Consider the following 15256-nt stretch of genomic DNA (forward strand, 5'->3'; position numbering starts at 1 on the left):
TTCAAAAATAAACCTGTAACTTCAAGGAAAACCACCAACAGTATTTGCTGCCAAAGACAAAATTTGAACTTCCAAGTGAAAAACTGGAATTTTGGAAAACTTGCATTTGCCACTGTGAGCGTGACAGCTTTCCACTACCTTAAATACAGTTCATCACCCTCCAAAATTCCCTCAAACTCTCTATCCCAGTCCCTGGTAACCACTAATCTGTTTGCAGTCTATAATTTTGCTTTTTCCAGAAGGTCAAATAAATGGAATTATACATTGTGTGGCCTTTTGACACTGGTTGCTTTCACTTAGCATAATGCATTTGAGATTCACCTACATTGTTGTGTGTATCTGTAGTTGGTTCCTTTTTACTGCTCAGTAATATTCCATTATATGGATATTTCACAGTGTTTATTCATTCACCAGTAGAAGGAGACTGTGTATTCCAGTTTTTGACAACTACAAATAAAAACACTATATACAATTCTGTACAGATTTCTGTGCGAATATAAGAAATGAAAATTTCTGTTGGGTATGTCTGTGAGAACACTAAATCATACAGTAAGTGCATGTTTAACTTTACAAGAAACTGTCAAATTTTTCCAAAGTGGCACTACCATTCTGAATTCCCATCAGCAATGTACGAGAATTCCAGTTGCTCCACGTTCTTGTCAAGAGTCAATACGTTGTGGTTTTTATAAATAATTCTAATAGGCACATAATTTATCTCATTATGATTTAAATTTGCATTTCCCTAATGACTAATGATGTTAAGCATCTTTCAGTGGGTTTACTGAAATCAATATATTTTCTCTGGTGAAGTATCTGTTCAAACCTATAGCCAATTTTCTTTTTTGTGAGGAAGATTAGCCCTGAGCTAATATCTGTTGCCAATCCTCCTCTTCCTACTGAGGAATATTGGCCCTGGGCTAACATCTATGCCCATCTTCCACTACTATATATGTGGGACGTCTGCCACAGCATGGCCTCGTGAGTGGTGCGTAAGTCCACGCCAGGGATCTGAACTCGCGAACCCCGGGCTGCCAAAGCAGAGTGCGAGAACTTAACCACAACACCACCGGGCCAGCCCCTATAGCCATTTTTTAATTGTTGTTTTCTTATTATTGAGTTCTGAGACTTCTGGATACCAGTCCATCATCAGATATACGTTTGGCCACTATTTTCTCCTAGTTTGGGGCTTGTCTCTTCATTCTCTTAACAATGCCTTTCAAAAAGAAGTTTTAAATTTTGATCAAGTCCAATTTACCAATCCTTTCCTTTCTGGATTGTGGTTTCACGTCTACTATAATCTTTGCACAAACCACAATCACAAAGATTTTTCTCCTAAATTTCCTATACGTTTTAGTTTTGATATTTAGGTCTATGATTCATTTTGAGTTAATCTGTATACATGATGCGAGATATGTGTCAAGTTTCATACTTTGCTTATTGATGACCAACTGTTCTGGCACCATTGTTGAAAAGATTATCCTTTCTCCATTGAGCTGCCTCGGCACCTTAGTCAAAAACCACCAAACGATATACGTGTGGTCTATTTCGGAACTTGACTCTGTTCCAGTGATCTATATGTCTATCCTTTTTCCAATACTACAATGTCTTGATTACTGTAACTTTATAGTAAGTCTTGAAATGAGGTACTGTAGTGGAAATCCTCCAACTTTGTTCTTTTTCAAAATGGTTTTGGCTATTCTAGTTCCTTTGCCTTTCCATATTAATTCTAGAATAATTTCTATAAAATATCCTGCTGGGATTTTGACTGGAACTGAACTATATATCTATAGATTAATTTGGGCAGAATTCACACCTTAACTGAGATCTCTCATACATGAGCAAGGCATATCTCTCCATTTTTTAAATTAATTTGCTTTAATTGCACAGACTTCCTCCATGTGGTTTTCAGATATCACTCTGACAGTAACTTAAAAAAACTACCGCTTGTCAAGTTTTGATATAGTATCAAAGAATAATATTCTCAATTACTTGAAAAAGCTATTGAAACATACTTCCCTCTGCGTAAACCGAATTTTCTTCATTTACTTCAACCAAAACAACATCTCACAACAAACTGAATCCAGAAGCAGATTTGCAAATCCAACTGTCCTCCAAATGTCTGATTAAGCCAGGCATTAAAGAGACTTACAAAAAGGTAAAACAATGTCAGTCTTCTCACTATGTATTTTTTCATTTTGGAGACTATATTTTTCATTAACAATATGTATGCTAACATATAATGGATTTTAATTGATCTTTTTAATGAATTAAGTACAGCAGTCCCCCCTTATCCATGGGGGATATGTTTCAAGACCTCCAGTGAATGTCTAAAACCACAGATAGTACTGAACCCTATATATACTATGTTTCTTTCTATACATACCTATGATGAAGTTTAATTTATAAATCAGGCACAGTAAGAGATCAATAACTTCTCTTTGGCATATCTGAATTGCCAGCATCACTACTCTTGCCCTTTGGGGTCGTTATTAAGTAAAATAAGGGTTACTTGAACACAACATTGGGATACCGTGACAGTCAATCTGATAACCAAGACGACTAAGTGACTAACAAGCGGATCCGCTGGACAATGGGATGATTCACGTCCTGGGCAAGATGGAGCGGGACGGCACAGGATTCATCACACTACTCAGAATGGCATGCAATTTAAAACTTACGAATTATTTATTTCTGGAATTTTCCATTTAATATTTTCAGACCACTGTTCACTGTAGGCAACTGAAACTATGGAAACTGAAACTTCAGATAAGGGAGGACTAGTCTATTTAAAATTTTTCCAGTTTTAATTTCTAATATAGTAAATATAATGGCTATAATCCACATAAAAAAAGTTCTTTGAGATCCTCAATAATTTTTAAGAGTGTGAAGGAGTTCTATGGGCAAAAATAAATTCCCTGGGTGGATTATGCAGCTAAATTAAATGTAAAAAAACAAATCTGCAAAAGTGCTTTAAAAATAGAAGACAGGGGCCGGCCCTGTGGCCTAGTGGTTAAGTTCAGCACGCTCTGCTTCAGTGGCTCAGGGTTTGGTTCCCAGGTGTGGACCTACACCACTCATTGGCGACCATGCTGTGGCGGAGACCCACATACAAAATAGAGGAAGACTGGCAACAAATGTTAACTCAGGGTGAATCTTCCTCAGCAAAAAAAAAACACGACGACAATATTTTTGTAATCTTATGGTGAAGAAGGCCTTCTATATAAAGCGTTTGTTATTGTTTTTAAATAGAGTGAAAGATGTGATTAATTAAATATTTAGAACATCTGTAATAACAAAATATACCAAAAACAAAGTTTAAAAGTAAAGTGTGAAACTGAAAGAAAATAATTGCAACAAAAACTAGACAAAATACTAGTGTCCAGAATACATACAGATTCTTAAAAAAAAAAAATCAACAAAACTACAAGAGATTCAACACAAACTAGCAAAGGATAATAATAAGAAAGTTACAGAAGAAATGCAAACAGCCAAGAAAAATAGAAAGATGCTCAATTTCCCAATATAACCACAGAATGTGAAGTAAAACAATGAGAGTTTTTTTTTCCCTTGGATTAGCAAAAATTAAAGACTAATTTACCTACTGTTGGTATGGAGAGAAATAAATCTTCATACATTGTTGGTGTAGTATATAATTGGTATATATTTTGAAGGAAATTTAGCAATATGTAACAAATATTAAACACATAACCCCTTTGAGTCAGCCATTCTGCTTCTGGGAATCAGTAAAAAAAATTTTTACATAGGAGTAAAAAGGATGTTCATTGCCAAATTATTTGTAATAGCCAAAAATTTAAAAATTAAAGATCCATCAATGGGAGAGTGATTAAAAAATAGGATGGTAGACCTGTTCAAGTGAACTCTATGCAGTTATTTAAAAGAAGAAAGTAGATCTATGTGTTATTATAAGAGTTAATATTAAATTCTCACGTAAAAATGAACAACCAAACTGACCTCGGTTTGTTTAATTTAAATAGCCAATTAACTAAACATAAATTCTCCCAAGAGTTAAGGACAATGGAGACATAACAAAGCACAGTAGTTAAAAGTTAGGGTTCAGAATAAAAAAGAATGAAATCTTGCCATTTATGACAACATAGATGGAGCTTGAGGGCATTATGCTAAGTGAAATAAGTCAGACAGAGAAGGTTATGATCTCATTTGTATGTGGAATCTGAAAAAAAACAAGTTCATAGATACAGAGAATAGACTGGTGGTTTCCTGGGGGTGAGGGGGGCGGCGTCAAGGGAGTCAAAAGGTACAAACTTCCAGTTATGAGATAAATAAGTCCTAGAGATGTTATGTACAGCATGGCAACTACAGTTAATAATACTGTATTGTATATTTGAAAGTTGCTAAGAGAGTAGATCTTAAAAGTTTTCACCACATGAAAAGAAAAATTCTGTATGTGTGGTGACAGATATTAACTAGACTTAATGTGGTGATCTTTTCACAATATATAAAAATATCGAATCATTATGTTGTACACCTGAAACTAATGTAATGTATATCAAACTATACCTCAATTAAAAAAAAATTAAGAAGGAAAAAAAACTTAGGACTCAGAAATCATACTACCTAGGTTCAAATCCTCTCTTTGCCACTTACTTGCTGTGTAACCTAGGCAAATTACTTAACTACTCTGGGCCTCAGCTACCTTAAATGTAAAATGGTAGCTACTCTTCCCACATGGATGTTTTGAGGATTAAATTATTTACATACTTAGTAGAGTGCCTATTACACACTAAATAAATGTATGCTATTATTACTATTTTCAAAGAAAGTATATCATCAGATATCTAAATGCCACAGAATATTAACTAATTTCATAAATTGTAAACATGCAAAAATTTTCCCAAGTCACACCTCTAATATCACATATGATGAGCGTTTACTGGTTTCTGTTGTATGTTGTTTGTGACTGATGGGATACCAGTTTTATATTCTACTTTAAGAAAAATTTAAGATCTAGGAAAACTGTATAAGTTATGAAAAATATAAATCTTACCAAAAAAACAAAAGAGAAAATGGGCAATTATATTTAGTGACTCAAAGATACCAAATGTTAGAGACAAGTCCTAGTTCTAGTTGTCAATGAAGAGTACTGCAGCAAGTAACATTACCTAAAATAGTGCAAAAGTGACTAGAAGCAAAAAAGAAAATGTAAATCCAGTTTTCCTTTCATGCTGCCTTACCTAAGAGGTCCAAAACACTTGAGCAAGGACTCCCGAGTGTCTACTTCTGCCACATTTGAGAGGGCAAAATCATAGAGCTCTGGGAAATGCGCAAAAGCAGCTCTCTAGAAAAGAACAGCAAAAAAATAATTAATGTTTACATATTAATACAATCAACTACAATTTCTATACTATATAATGGAAATATTTAAAAAAATATATTAATGCACTTCTCTCTCTCTTTTTTTTTTTTTTGTGAGGAAGATTGGCCCTGAGCTAACATCCGTGCCCATCTTCCTCTACTTTATATGGGACGCCACCACAGCATGGCCTGACAAGCGGTGCGTCGGTGCGCACCCAGGATCCAAACCTGCGAACCCTGGGCCACCGAAGCGCAGCGCACACACTTAACCGCTAGGCCACCAGGCCGGCCCCTATGCACTTCTCTTTCTTATAGCCTTCTCATATGGGACCTCTGCCTTACTGTCAGAGCATTCAGTACAATGAGAAAAAACTAGAACTGTTCTAGTAGGAATGCAAAAACAAAGAGTCAATGTTCAGTTTTTGATTTTTAAAACTGTATTTTGAATATACACGAAAATAGCCATGAAGGCCAGCTTCATTGACAGGAGGGGAACTGGCCTAATAAAACTAACAGAAAATTCCCACTAAAGAGATAGCTTGAGGGAGAAGCCAAAAGCCTAGTGTGCTTGTGCCCTGCTTTATTTTGGAACTCTGGAACGAGAGGACCTTGCAGAGTAACACCTCCAACCAACAGGGGGTAAGCTGCAAGAAAACAGAAATAGTGGCATTGTGCTGATTTAATAAGAGGGTGTGAGATAACATTCCTAGTCTTCCTTAATGCCCACGTGGCACAGAGAAGATCCAGAAGTTTTCATGTGCCCCACAGTGGATGACACAGAACACTGCCAAGGTTATGGCTGAGGCTGCCATGGGACGGCTACAGGCAATGAAACAATGACCCTGCAGCCCAAGCCTGAGAGTGAGCTGTCTAAGTGAGGAAATGAATGAGCACCAGCTCTCGGGAGAACTCCAGCACCATCAAGAACAAGGTTGGGGCCTCGTTAGCAGGGAGATGGCCAGGCTCCTTGGGAGCAATCATCACGCCTTGCCTGTGCCAAGTTAACAGACCATATGCCACACCAGCTGTGGTCACTTCAAGGGCAGAGGCAGAAGGACAAAAACACGAATGCTCTGAAAAGAGCAGGAAAAGACATCTGAACTGGGACAGTATGCAGATCACTCTTCTTCCAAACAATGAGGCTATCTTAGTGTCTCCACGTACCCGATGCCATTTTGGGAAAGAAGAGGGAAAGCAGCGACTCCTTGAGAGATAGTGGAATTGATTATGAAAGACAGTTTAAACTTAAGTTTGACTGAGTCTTTACCCAAAAAAAGACTTGTTAAAACAGAAAGAAATGAATTACTTTAAATTGACAAATAAAAGCTTCTTTCTGCCACCAGAGGAAATGGAGCTCAAGAGCAAGATGAGACCAGTAACAGAAAACAAAAGGTATTTTTTTGGCATATCTGAGCTGTCTTGGTAAATTTCAGTCTCACTATGTGTGTTTGTCTTTAAAATGTACAAATGCTTACAAATACTTTGTCATATGTTGAAATACTTTTTCACAAAACAAAACTATTATATAAATGCACCAAACTGGCCCAGTAACTCATACTTCTGAGTGTTAAATATCAGTCTATTGATTCTCAGGACTGAGGACTACGAAAGAATGCCATTTTTTTCATGAATTCATCAGAATTAGAAATATTTTAAAAGTTCAAGATGAAAACACTATTAAATTAGTATCTTTTTCTATTTGTACTATACAAAACATAAATTATTTATGACCCAACTTTATGGAGCAGAGGCAACGGCTATAATGCATTTCAATTACCTGTAGAGAAGTAATTCTATCATAGTGAATTGTAGTCATCTCATTCTCTGTCAGAGCATTTCCAGTCTGGTCATTAATCTCAAAACCAGTATAGAACTTAAGCATGTCCAAAAGCTGAAAGGATACATTTAAATTAATAAACTGTGTGAACATAAGAGCAAGAAAGCTGAGCAAACACTATTTATTAAAAATAATAAACAAGTCTATATACCCTCTCAGAGGTGCTTAAAAACTGGAATGTAAACATTCCAGCAAACAGTTCAGAACGTATCCAAACACATTTTATTTATGTGAGAATAAAGTATGTGCTTTGTGAATAAATTGTTGTCTATTTCATATACAAAGCTACTTCTACAGAGAAGAACTTAAACTGCAATCCCAATACTAAACAGACATTAAGGATCTAATCAAAGGAAGCCATTTTAATGGAAAAAAAAAAATCTATCTACATCACTGCAAGTTGATAGATCTATACCACTAGACGGAACTCCTGAGGTCTTTACCTATGCCGCTTAGAATTTTCTGAATGAGGGTTTTAGAATTCATAATTGGAGATAGTCTATGTGCTACTTCTCTTAGGAAAAAAAACAGCAAGGTGGGGAAAGCTAATTCATTCATTCCTCTCATCAGTCTCCGTGGCCATCAAGCCCTCTTGCAGTGAAGGCCTGCTTCCCCCCGTGGTGGCAGCATCAACAGTCTACTGGCCGAATTCACCCCAAATCTTTATTATTCTTAATTTTAATCTATGGTAGATCAGATATTAGGATTTTAATATAAGTGGGAAATCACTGGATAGAAATTTAATAAGAGAATGAGAAAAAAAGGAATGCTCATAGATACAAGATAAAAGAATTCTTAAAAGAATATGTAAATACACAAAAATTCTATCCCAACTAAGATCTCATCAAAAGGTAATTGTTAGACGTTTGTTAGAAGACTTTTCTTCTGGATGACATCACAAGGAAGGTGAAACCCTAATACTTTGTCTTCCTACCCAACGTAGCATATGAAGTGCATCTGCCTTCCTACTTAAGGCAGCAGACTAAGTGCATATACACTCCCATGCTATTGACTGCCTCTGTCACCATCATCTTATAGAAAGACAGCCATGGTATTAGGGTATAGTTCACTGAAATTAATGCTCATCATCTATTATATTCGACAGTGGTAACTGACATGAAATCAAAACATGTGAGTATATGGGTCTACATCGCATATAATTTAGTCTGATAATAAAATCACATATGATTAACCAAAGGTTATAACTACTAGAGGCAACCTACACAAGAATACGTTCACTTTGTATATTAAGACATGATTTTACTTCAAAATGACTAATTAGGAATTTACATTATTCAATTCAATATTTAGCAAAATTTACACTATGTCATGCCTGGTACTCCCAGTTGCACAGCAAAGAAAAGATCAACTTAGAAACAAAAATGATAAGTATGTTCAGATACATCAACACTCACCTGGGAAAAAAGATGGCCATCCTCTTCCCTATGAACAAGATTGGAAAGGTAACAGTGAACCAAAAGGTGGGAATCATCCAAGATGGTATTAAACCAGCGCCTTGTGGGGAGTAGGGCCTAGAAAAAATATACACCACAGCAATAAGTCTGCATGTTCTCTGCAGCTAGAGGTGATGTCTCCTGATATTTAACTCAAAAGTGTTAATCACAGACAAAGGACCCTCCAGTCTCCCAAGAGACATGGTGCACTAAGCAAGGGGTCTGGTCCATGTTGTAATTTAAATTTAGTGGTAATGTTTCTAAATAAAATTCAGCACCAGAAGAAATCTCACAGATATCTCGACCACTAGTTTTCAAACAAAATCCTACAAGAAATCCCAATATGTATTGTGTATAGGTTTAAAAATGGAGATGCTGTGAGAGAAAAGGGAGTTGAGATCCCTAAGTGGAGACTCCTTTCTCCATTTCCTCTTCCCACATCCACCTATGACAGTCAACAAGGCAATGCTGAGAAACTGGGACAATCACTTTGAAAACCACTAATCTAATCAAATATCCTCATTTTGTGGAGGAGGTTATTGAGATCCTCAGAGGTTATAAATTAGTTACTGGCAGAGCTAGAATTTGAATGAAGATCTCATGAATGACTGCTAGTCCAAGAATCTAATCCTCCTGTCAAGAAATCACTCGGCCTCTTCAGATAAGGAAAGAAGAGAAAGGATTCTTTCAATTTCCTTCATTAAAGGAGAAAGGAAAGAAAATGAATTCAATCTGAACTACACCAACTTGGCACCTGAACTTTCCATCAAAATCTTATACCTAATAGTATGAAATCCTCTTTTTTAAGAATCTTAATTTAAAAAATTGACAACAGCAGCTATATCTTTCTTCATCAACAATATTAGGCACATTTAGAAAAGTGAGATTTTTAAAGAGATGGCCATAACCCCATGACTTCAGCCAGTATTTAAAACTCTACGAAAGGGTATTAATATGTGACAGAAAACAAATTACCATTGCTGGATTCATGTGTAATAACTATACTAAATAATGTTTTTTCTACAAACAACAGCCATCTGACAGTCATCTGAAAACTTCAAGGGTCAATTGCTTTTGACTTCCTTCTCTATGAGACACCTTGAAATAGGTACAATCAAACTAAGGGCAGTTTCAGGTGATAAAGAAATATTTTACATATAGCCGTATGCTTAATCTTAGCCTCCTAAATGCTTATGTAACAGAAAAGTCACTGCACGCTTCTTACCTCTAGATCAATCATAAGTTCAATGAATCTTTCACAGTAATGAACTTTGTCCATAGTGACAGGTTCTAGATGTAACAGAACACATGTTAGAATTTTCTTACTTAGGCCATTCTATGGTACTATATCTTAAAATTGGCAGTTAATTAGTTATTTAAACAAGGTCATTTGTCCCTTATTCATCAGGATTAGACTAATTATGATTCAGAGTAAGGACCTCACATATATTTCAAAAAAGGCAGGCCTTACCCTTATATTACAAATATGAGAAAATGAAAAACCTAGCTTGGATCAGAAATAAATCAGAAAATCTGATTTTAAAAATCAGATTTGCAAAAATATTTTTAAAGTGTTAATTTTTAAAAATCTATACTGATTGTTAGATTTTGGAAAAAACCTGGAGATATAAAAACTAGAAAGGCAGTTTTATATCAATTCTTGACCTACTTTCTTTATTGTCTACACACCAAACTTCCAGAACTTCTTTCATGTGCATAAACACATATGCATATATGTGTGCATGTATACATACAAAGATATATTTATCTTTAGAACGCATAGCAAGTGGGTAGGAAAGATACACACCAAACCAACTAAAGGAACAATTTTTATGACTTTTTTTCCCACTATACATGCATTACTTTTGACACTAAAATGCCAATGACACATAGAGCAATAAATTTTTAAATCGCTCTTTTATGCTATTCATGAGCATTAATGTACTATTTTTAAAAACATTTATTTTTGTTTTTTAAATAATTACAACCTTGTGACATGATATACTTTCAGAATACAAGTTCTTTCCTAATGCCAGGAAATGGTCTACCATTTTACCAGCTAAAACCATCCTCCCAAGATTGTTTCAATTAAAAAGAAGATAATTTCAGGGTCCCTACTGCTTTTTAGTCTAAGGACTCCTAGCAGCGACTAATCCAGTGCTAAAGTTATAGAAGGCACCCTACAACTGCTTAAATAACTCCACTTATTTAATTTATTTGTAGTATACAGGAAAATGGAAGCCGTTCTAAGAAGAAAGAAATGTGAATACTTTTGTGACTAACATGAAAACGTTAACTGGAACTTTTCTAGTTAACACACGCCCATAATCCAGACCATAAAATAACAACCATAGAATTTCATAGCTGGAAAAGATCTTAGAGAACATCTACTCTAGCTCTTCGTTTTCCAGGTGAGAAACTGAAGACCAGAGAAAATGACAAGATAAAAGTGTAGAACAAAGTAAAGGCTGGTTAGAACTAGAATCCAGGTTTTCTGAGACATAGTCTAGGTCATACAGCTGTTGAAACTAAAGAATATAAAGGAGCAACTTTTAAATTAAATCCATTCAAACCAGTCCTTTGTTGCTATCTTTTGTTCCTTTATCGTCAAAGGAAAATATTTTCGTCTAAAATTTAAAAATACAGCAAACTCTGTATTCTGTTTTTATTTATAGTTTGAGAAAATTACTGGCAATGGCCTACTTAAAATTAGAACACGATGCTTGCTGCTCAACTTCTGAGGTCTGGTGGATAAGGCTGTATGTTTTTACATTAGTTGGCCCTACTGATCATATTATTCAGAGCTGAAGCCTCGTTACTCCAATTTCAGACACCAATATATCCTTATTATTTGCTTCTTACTCTGTTTTTTTCCTTTCTTCTGACAGCAGTCCTGACATCTCAGATCATCCTACACATTTCCTTTATAACAACTGATATGAACACGTTGTTTTTAATGACCCTGTAAAATGAAACTACAATCCTTCTTATTCTTTTAAAAATTAGTTTTCTGTTTCCTAACTATACAATCCATCCATCTTTATACCCTTTCTGAACTGGCACACTATTTTCATCATCTTGTTGGTTCCTTTGCTGGCGAGTTAACAAATTTTGACTAAAGCTCAACATCAATCTAAGAAATTTTGTTTTCTGACAATATATGAACAACAATGGCAACAGTTAGTGGTTTACAGGTTGTTAAAATTACTGCAGGCCTATGTTGTTGTTACTTGATTTTCAAACCTTTCTACATGACCCTAGATAAACATTCCATAGTTAGAGTCATCAATTTTTATGACCCTAATTATTACAGACATTAGTAGTTCTAAGCACTAATTATTACTATTTGTGTTAAGAAAACCAAATCTAAGCCCTCTTTCCAGGTTTAAGCCGCTTAACTGAAAGATTTAAATATATTAATATTTAGCAACTTAGATTACCAATAAGCATATGACAATTTTTCCTGTATACTGATGCTGGTAGTGATATTATGCCCCAAATTAGGTACAGTTGATTTTTAGCAGTATTGTTCGTTCCTCAGTGAATTATAGGAATGATTTTCAGTTGTAAAATATTAATTGGAGGGTCAGCATTTATAAGCAATTCTGTTGTATTTTAGTTTAAACAAAGCTACAATCTGTGATGCAAAAATATAAATATGCTACATCAACAGAGCTGTTCTTAGATTATATTCCAGTTACAAAAGAAAATATTATTAACCAATGACATATCTTACATAGCATATATACACCTTTATTAAGTAAATAATATTCTATTTGCATTCACTAAATGCTCATAAAGATCTTGCAAACCCAGCATAATGTAATTAGCCCCTCTTGGTACACAGACATATAACACACACACACACACACACACACACACACACACACACACACACACACACACACACACACACACACACACACACACACACACACACACACACACACACACGTATATGGATCTATATATAGTATAATCGTGGTATATTTTAAAGTCTATACGCTACACAGTACTTATATTTGTTTCATCAATAAATGGGAGCCACGATTTTGTCTTGTAATTCATATCTCAAAAACAATTCTCCTCCTCCCCTCCAAACAGAATTTGAATTTTGAATTGAATTTTCAGCACCGTACTGTAAATGCCATGTGGACAGGGTCTGTGACTGTCTCGTTCACCACTGTGTCCCAGTACCCTGTTCAGGACTTGAGTCTTGTTAAGTAAGGTCCAAAAATATTTGCTCAATAAATAAACATTTCAATATCCATGCTGGTGCCTTGAAAATATGTGAATTTTTAAAGCAGTCACAGTACTCAGACCAGTAATATATTTGAAAAGTGGAGGACATACACTTTGTCATCATGATTTAAAAACATTCTAAGATCAGTTTTTAGACTAGAGATTTATAAATACTATAGGGGGATCTAAATGATAATTTCACAAATGAGCTGACAAAAAGAAGATAGTTACCAGAAAGTGGGACTGATTTCAGCACAGAGATAAACTTCTGGATGAGTTGTGAAAGAAATCTTCTTTCTTGATAGGCTCTAAAACCAGAGAGATAATGTTGACCAAAATATTGTTGAAAAATAATTATTTCAAAAGTAAAATTCAAATGTTGAACAAGCCTTTCTTACACTGTTCAAATGTTCCATTTTTCTCTGAAATTGGGACCATAATTTAAACACAGTTTCTCCTTTGTATGTAAATACAGCACTACATGAAGAAAAGAAGAGCTTCATTACTGGCCTAATAAGCCACCTAAGAAAGCACCTCTTTTCTCTTACTACTAAAGTTTTCACTTGTGATTTAAAAGTCATGAGTAGAAAGTTTTCAAAATTTCATTTAGTCTGCCCTTAACATTAAAAATCCAATGTTTGAGTATGTAGTTAAAATGAGGTGAGCAACTTTAGACTTTAATATGTTTAAAGTATCAAAAATAAGAGAATTTTACAATGTCTAAAAATTAAATATTACTTAAAAAACAATTTTCTACTCATTACTAATTTAAGATGCACCATGTACCAATTAATCAACAATCACCAGATACTGGACAGCTGCAAATGATTATGCCAGTCCTGCTGGAAATACAAAGGAGGGGAATGACTAAAATATACTTGAAATGAAAATGTAATTCGTAACACAAACCAGCATGTAATTAATAAAATGGCTGACATTAATTGAGCATTTACTGCGCCAGGATTTGAGCTGTGTTAAGTACTTCATAGGAATAATCTCATTTAATGCTGACAACAGTCCTATATAGAAATAGGTACTATTGTCCCAATTTCACACTGAGGCTCAGAGGTAAGGTAACTTGCCCAAAGTTACACAGCAAGAGAGTGTGAAGCCTAGTTCAGTCTGACTGTAGAACCTATACTCTAAACAATTACATATCCTAACCATTACATAAACAGCGGGTGTTTCAATAAAAAACACACAGTGTGTTTTAGGAGTTCAGAAGAAGAAAGCACTGTGGCCTCAACTAGTTGGTCTAGAAGAGTGTTTAGAGGGTTAACCTTCAATTAAGTGGAGTGGAAGGGAAAGGGTACTTAGGGAAGGAATGTTTAAGAAACAATGAATAGACTAGTCCAGTGGTTTGGGGGAGTCACAAGGAATAGCTGGAGGTTTCTGAATGCCACTGTAAGGAGTTTAGGAGTTGATCCTACAGGAATTAGGAAACCACTGAAAGACTGTGAGTAGGAATATGGCAAAATAAACATAGTTTTCTCTGAAGATGGCTAGTTAGGCTCATTGCTGTGGGAAAGCTGGAAGCAACATCAAATGGGAATTTATTGTAGTGGTTCAGTCAAGAGGCTGTAAAGGCGTGAATTAAGATGACAGCAGCGTGAACAGTCAAGAAAGGAGAGGAAGGACAAAAGATGAAACCGACAGGACTGGTTGACTGGATATAAACAGCTAGTCAGAGAAGGGGAGCATTCTAAGCCTAAATGGCTGGAAGAATTCAGAGAAACTAGGCAGAAAGGTGAGTTTGGGAGGAAAAAAACAGTGAGTATTATTTAGTTAAGCCCAATTGAAATTCACGGCGTGCATCCATATAGAAAAGTATACAGCAATAAGTTATACAAAGACAGGAAAGCAGAGAAGTCAGGACCAAAGAGACTTAGGGTTAAATCATATTGAGGTAAAGGGAAGAGAGGGTTTTTTTAAAAAACAAAGTAGTCAGATGATGCAAAGATATGTGATTAGTCCAATCAAGAGGCTGTTGGCTGGAAAGATACCATGAAAGAGATGAGACTGGAGTTGGAAATTTAAGAAGGGATATTCCTACTCCAATTCTAATATCCCGTCCTTATAACTCTCACTCTCTTACTCCCAAACTCATTTCTCTGACATCCAGCTTTTTTCACTTCTTTCCATTTTCAGTAACCACCAGCATAACTCCAGGTTTCACTTCTTTTTGTCCTCTTTTCGTGGTTTACATACCTCACTAAATAATCTCACCCATACTCATGGCTTCAATTACTATCTGCACACGTAAAGACTACTCTCCTAAGTGGAAGAAAAAATAAGAGTTAAAAGAAGTTATCATAGGCCCAAGGGAAGGGAGTCGTGAGCATATACACATAAGCAGAGAGTAAGAAGGGAGCGGAAAAGAGCAATTAAA

At 35.4% G+C, this 15256-nt stretch overlaps 1 protein-coding gene across 2 annotated transcripts in view; it reads right to left on the reverse strand.

Annotated features, from left to right (window-relative positions):
* The window catches only part of AQR (aquarius intron-binding spliceosomal factor), a 100641-nt gene that overhangs the window by 55884 nt on the left and 29501 nt on the right, over window positions 1–15256 (reverse strand). For both annotated transcript variants that reach the window (XM_087424745.1, XM_004421385.3), the window contains exons 9-13: window positions 13099–13175; window positions 9851–9915; window positions 8587–8703; window positions 7112–7225; window positions 5214–5317 (exon numbers count right to left, since the gene is read on the reverse strand). In XM_087424745.1, coding sequence (XP_087280871.1) covers window positions 5214–5317; window positions 7112–7225; window positions 8587–8703; window positions 9851–9915; window positions 13099–13175 — 477 coding nt within the window. The remainder of the gene's footprint in view (window positions 1–5213; window positions 5318–7111; window positions 7226–8586; window positions 8704–9850; window positions 9916–13098; window positions 13176–15256) is intronic.

The sequence above is a fragment of the Ceratotherium simum genome, chromosome 3 (assembly GCF_057802395.1).
Source record: "Ceratotherium simum simum isolate JZ-2026a chromosome 3, ASM5780239v1, whole genome shotgun sequence".
Lineage (NCBI taxonomy): Eukaryota > Metazoa > Chordata > Mammalia > Perissodactyla > Rhinocerotidae > Ceratotherium > Ceratotherium simum.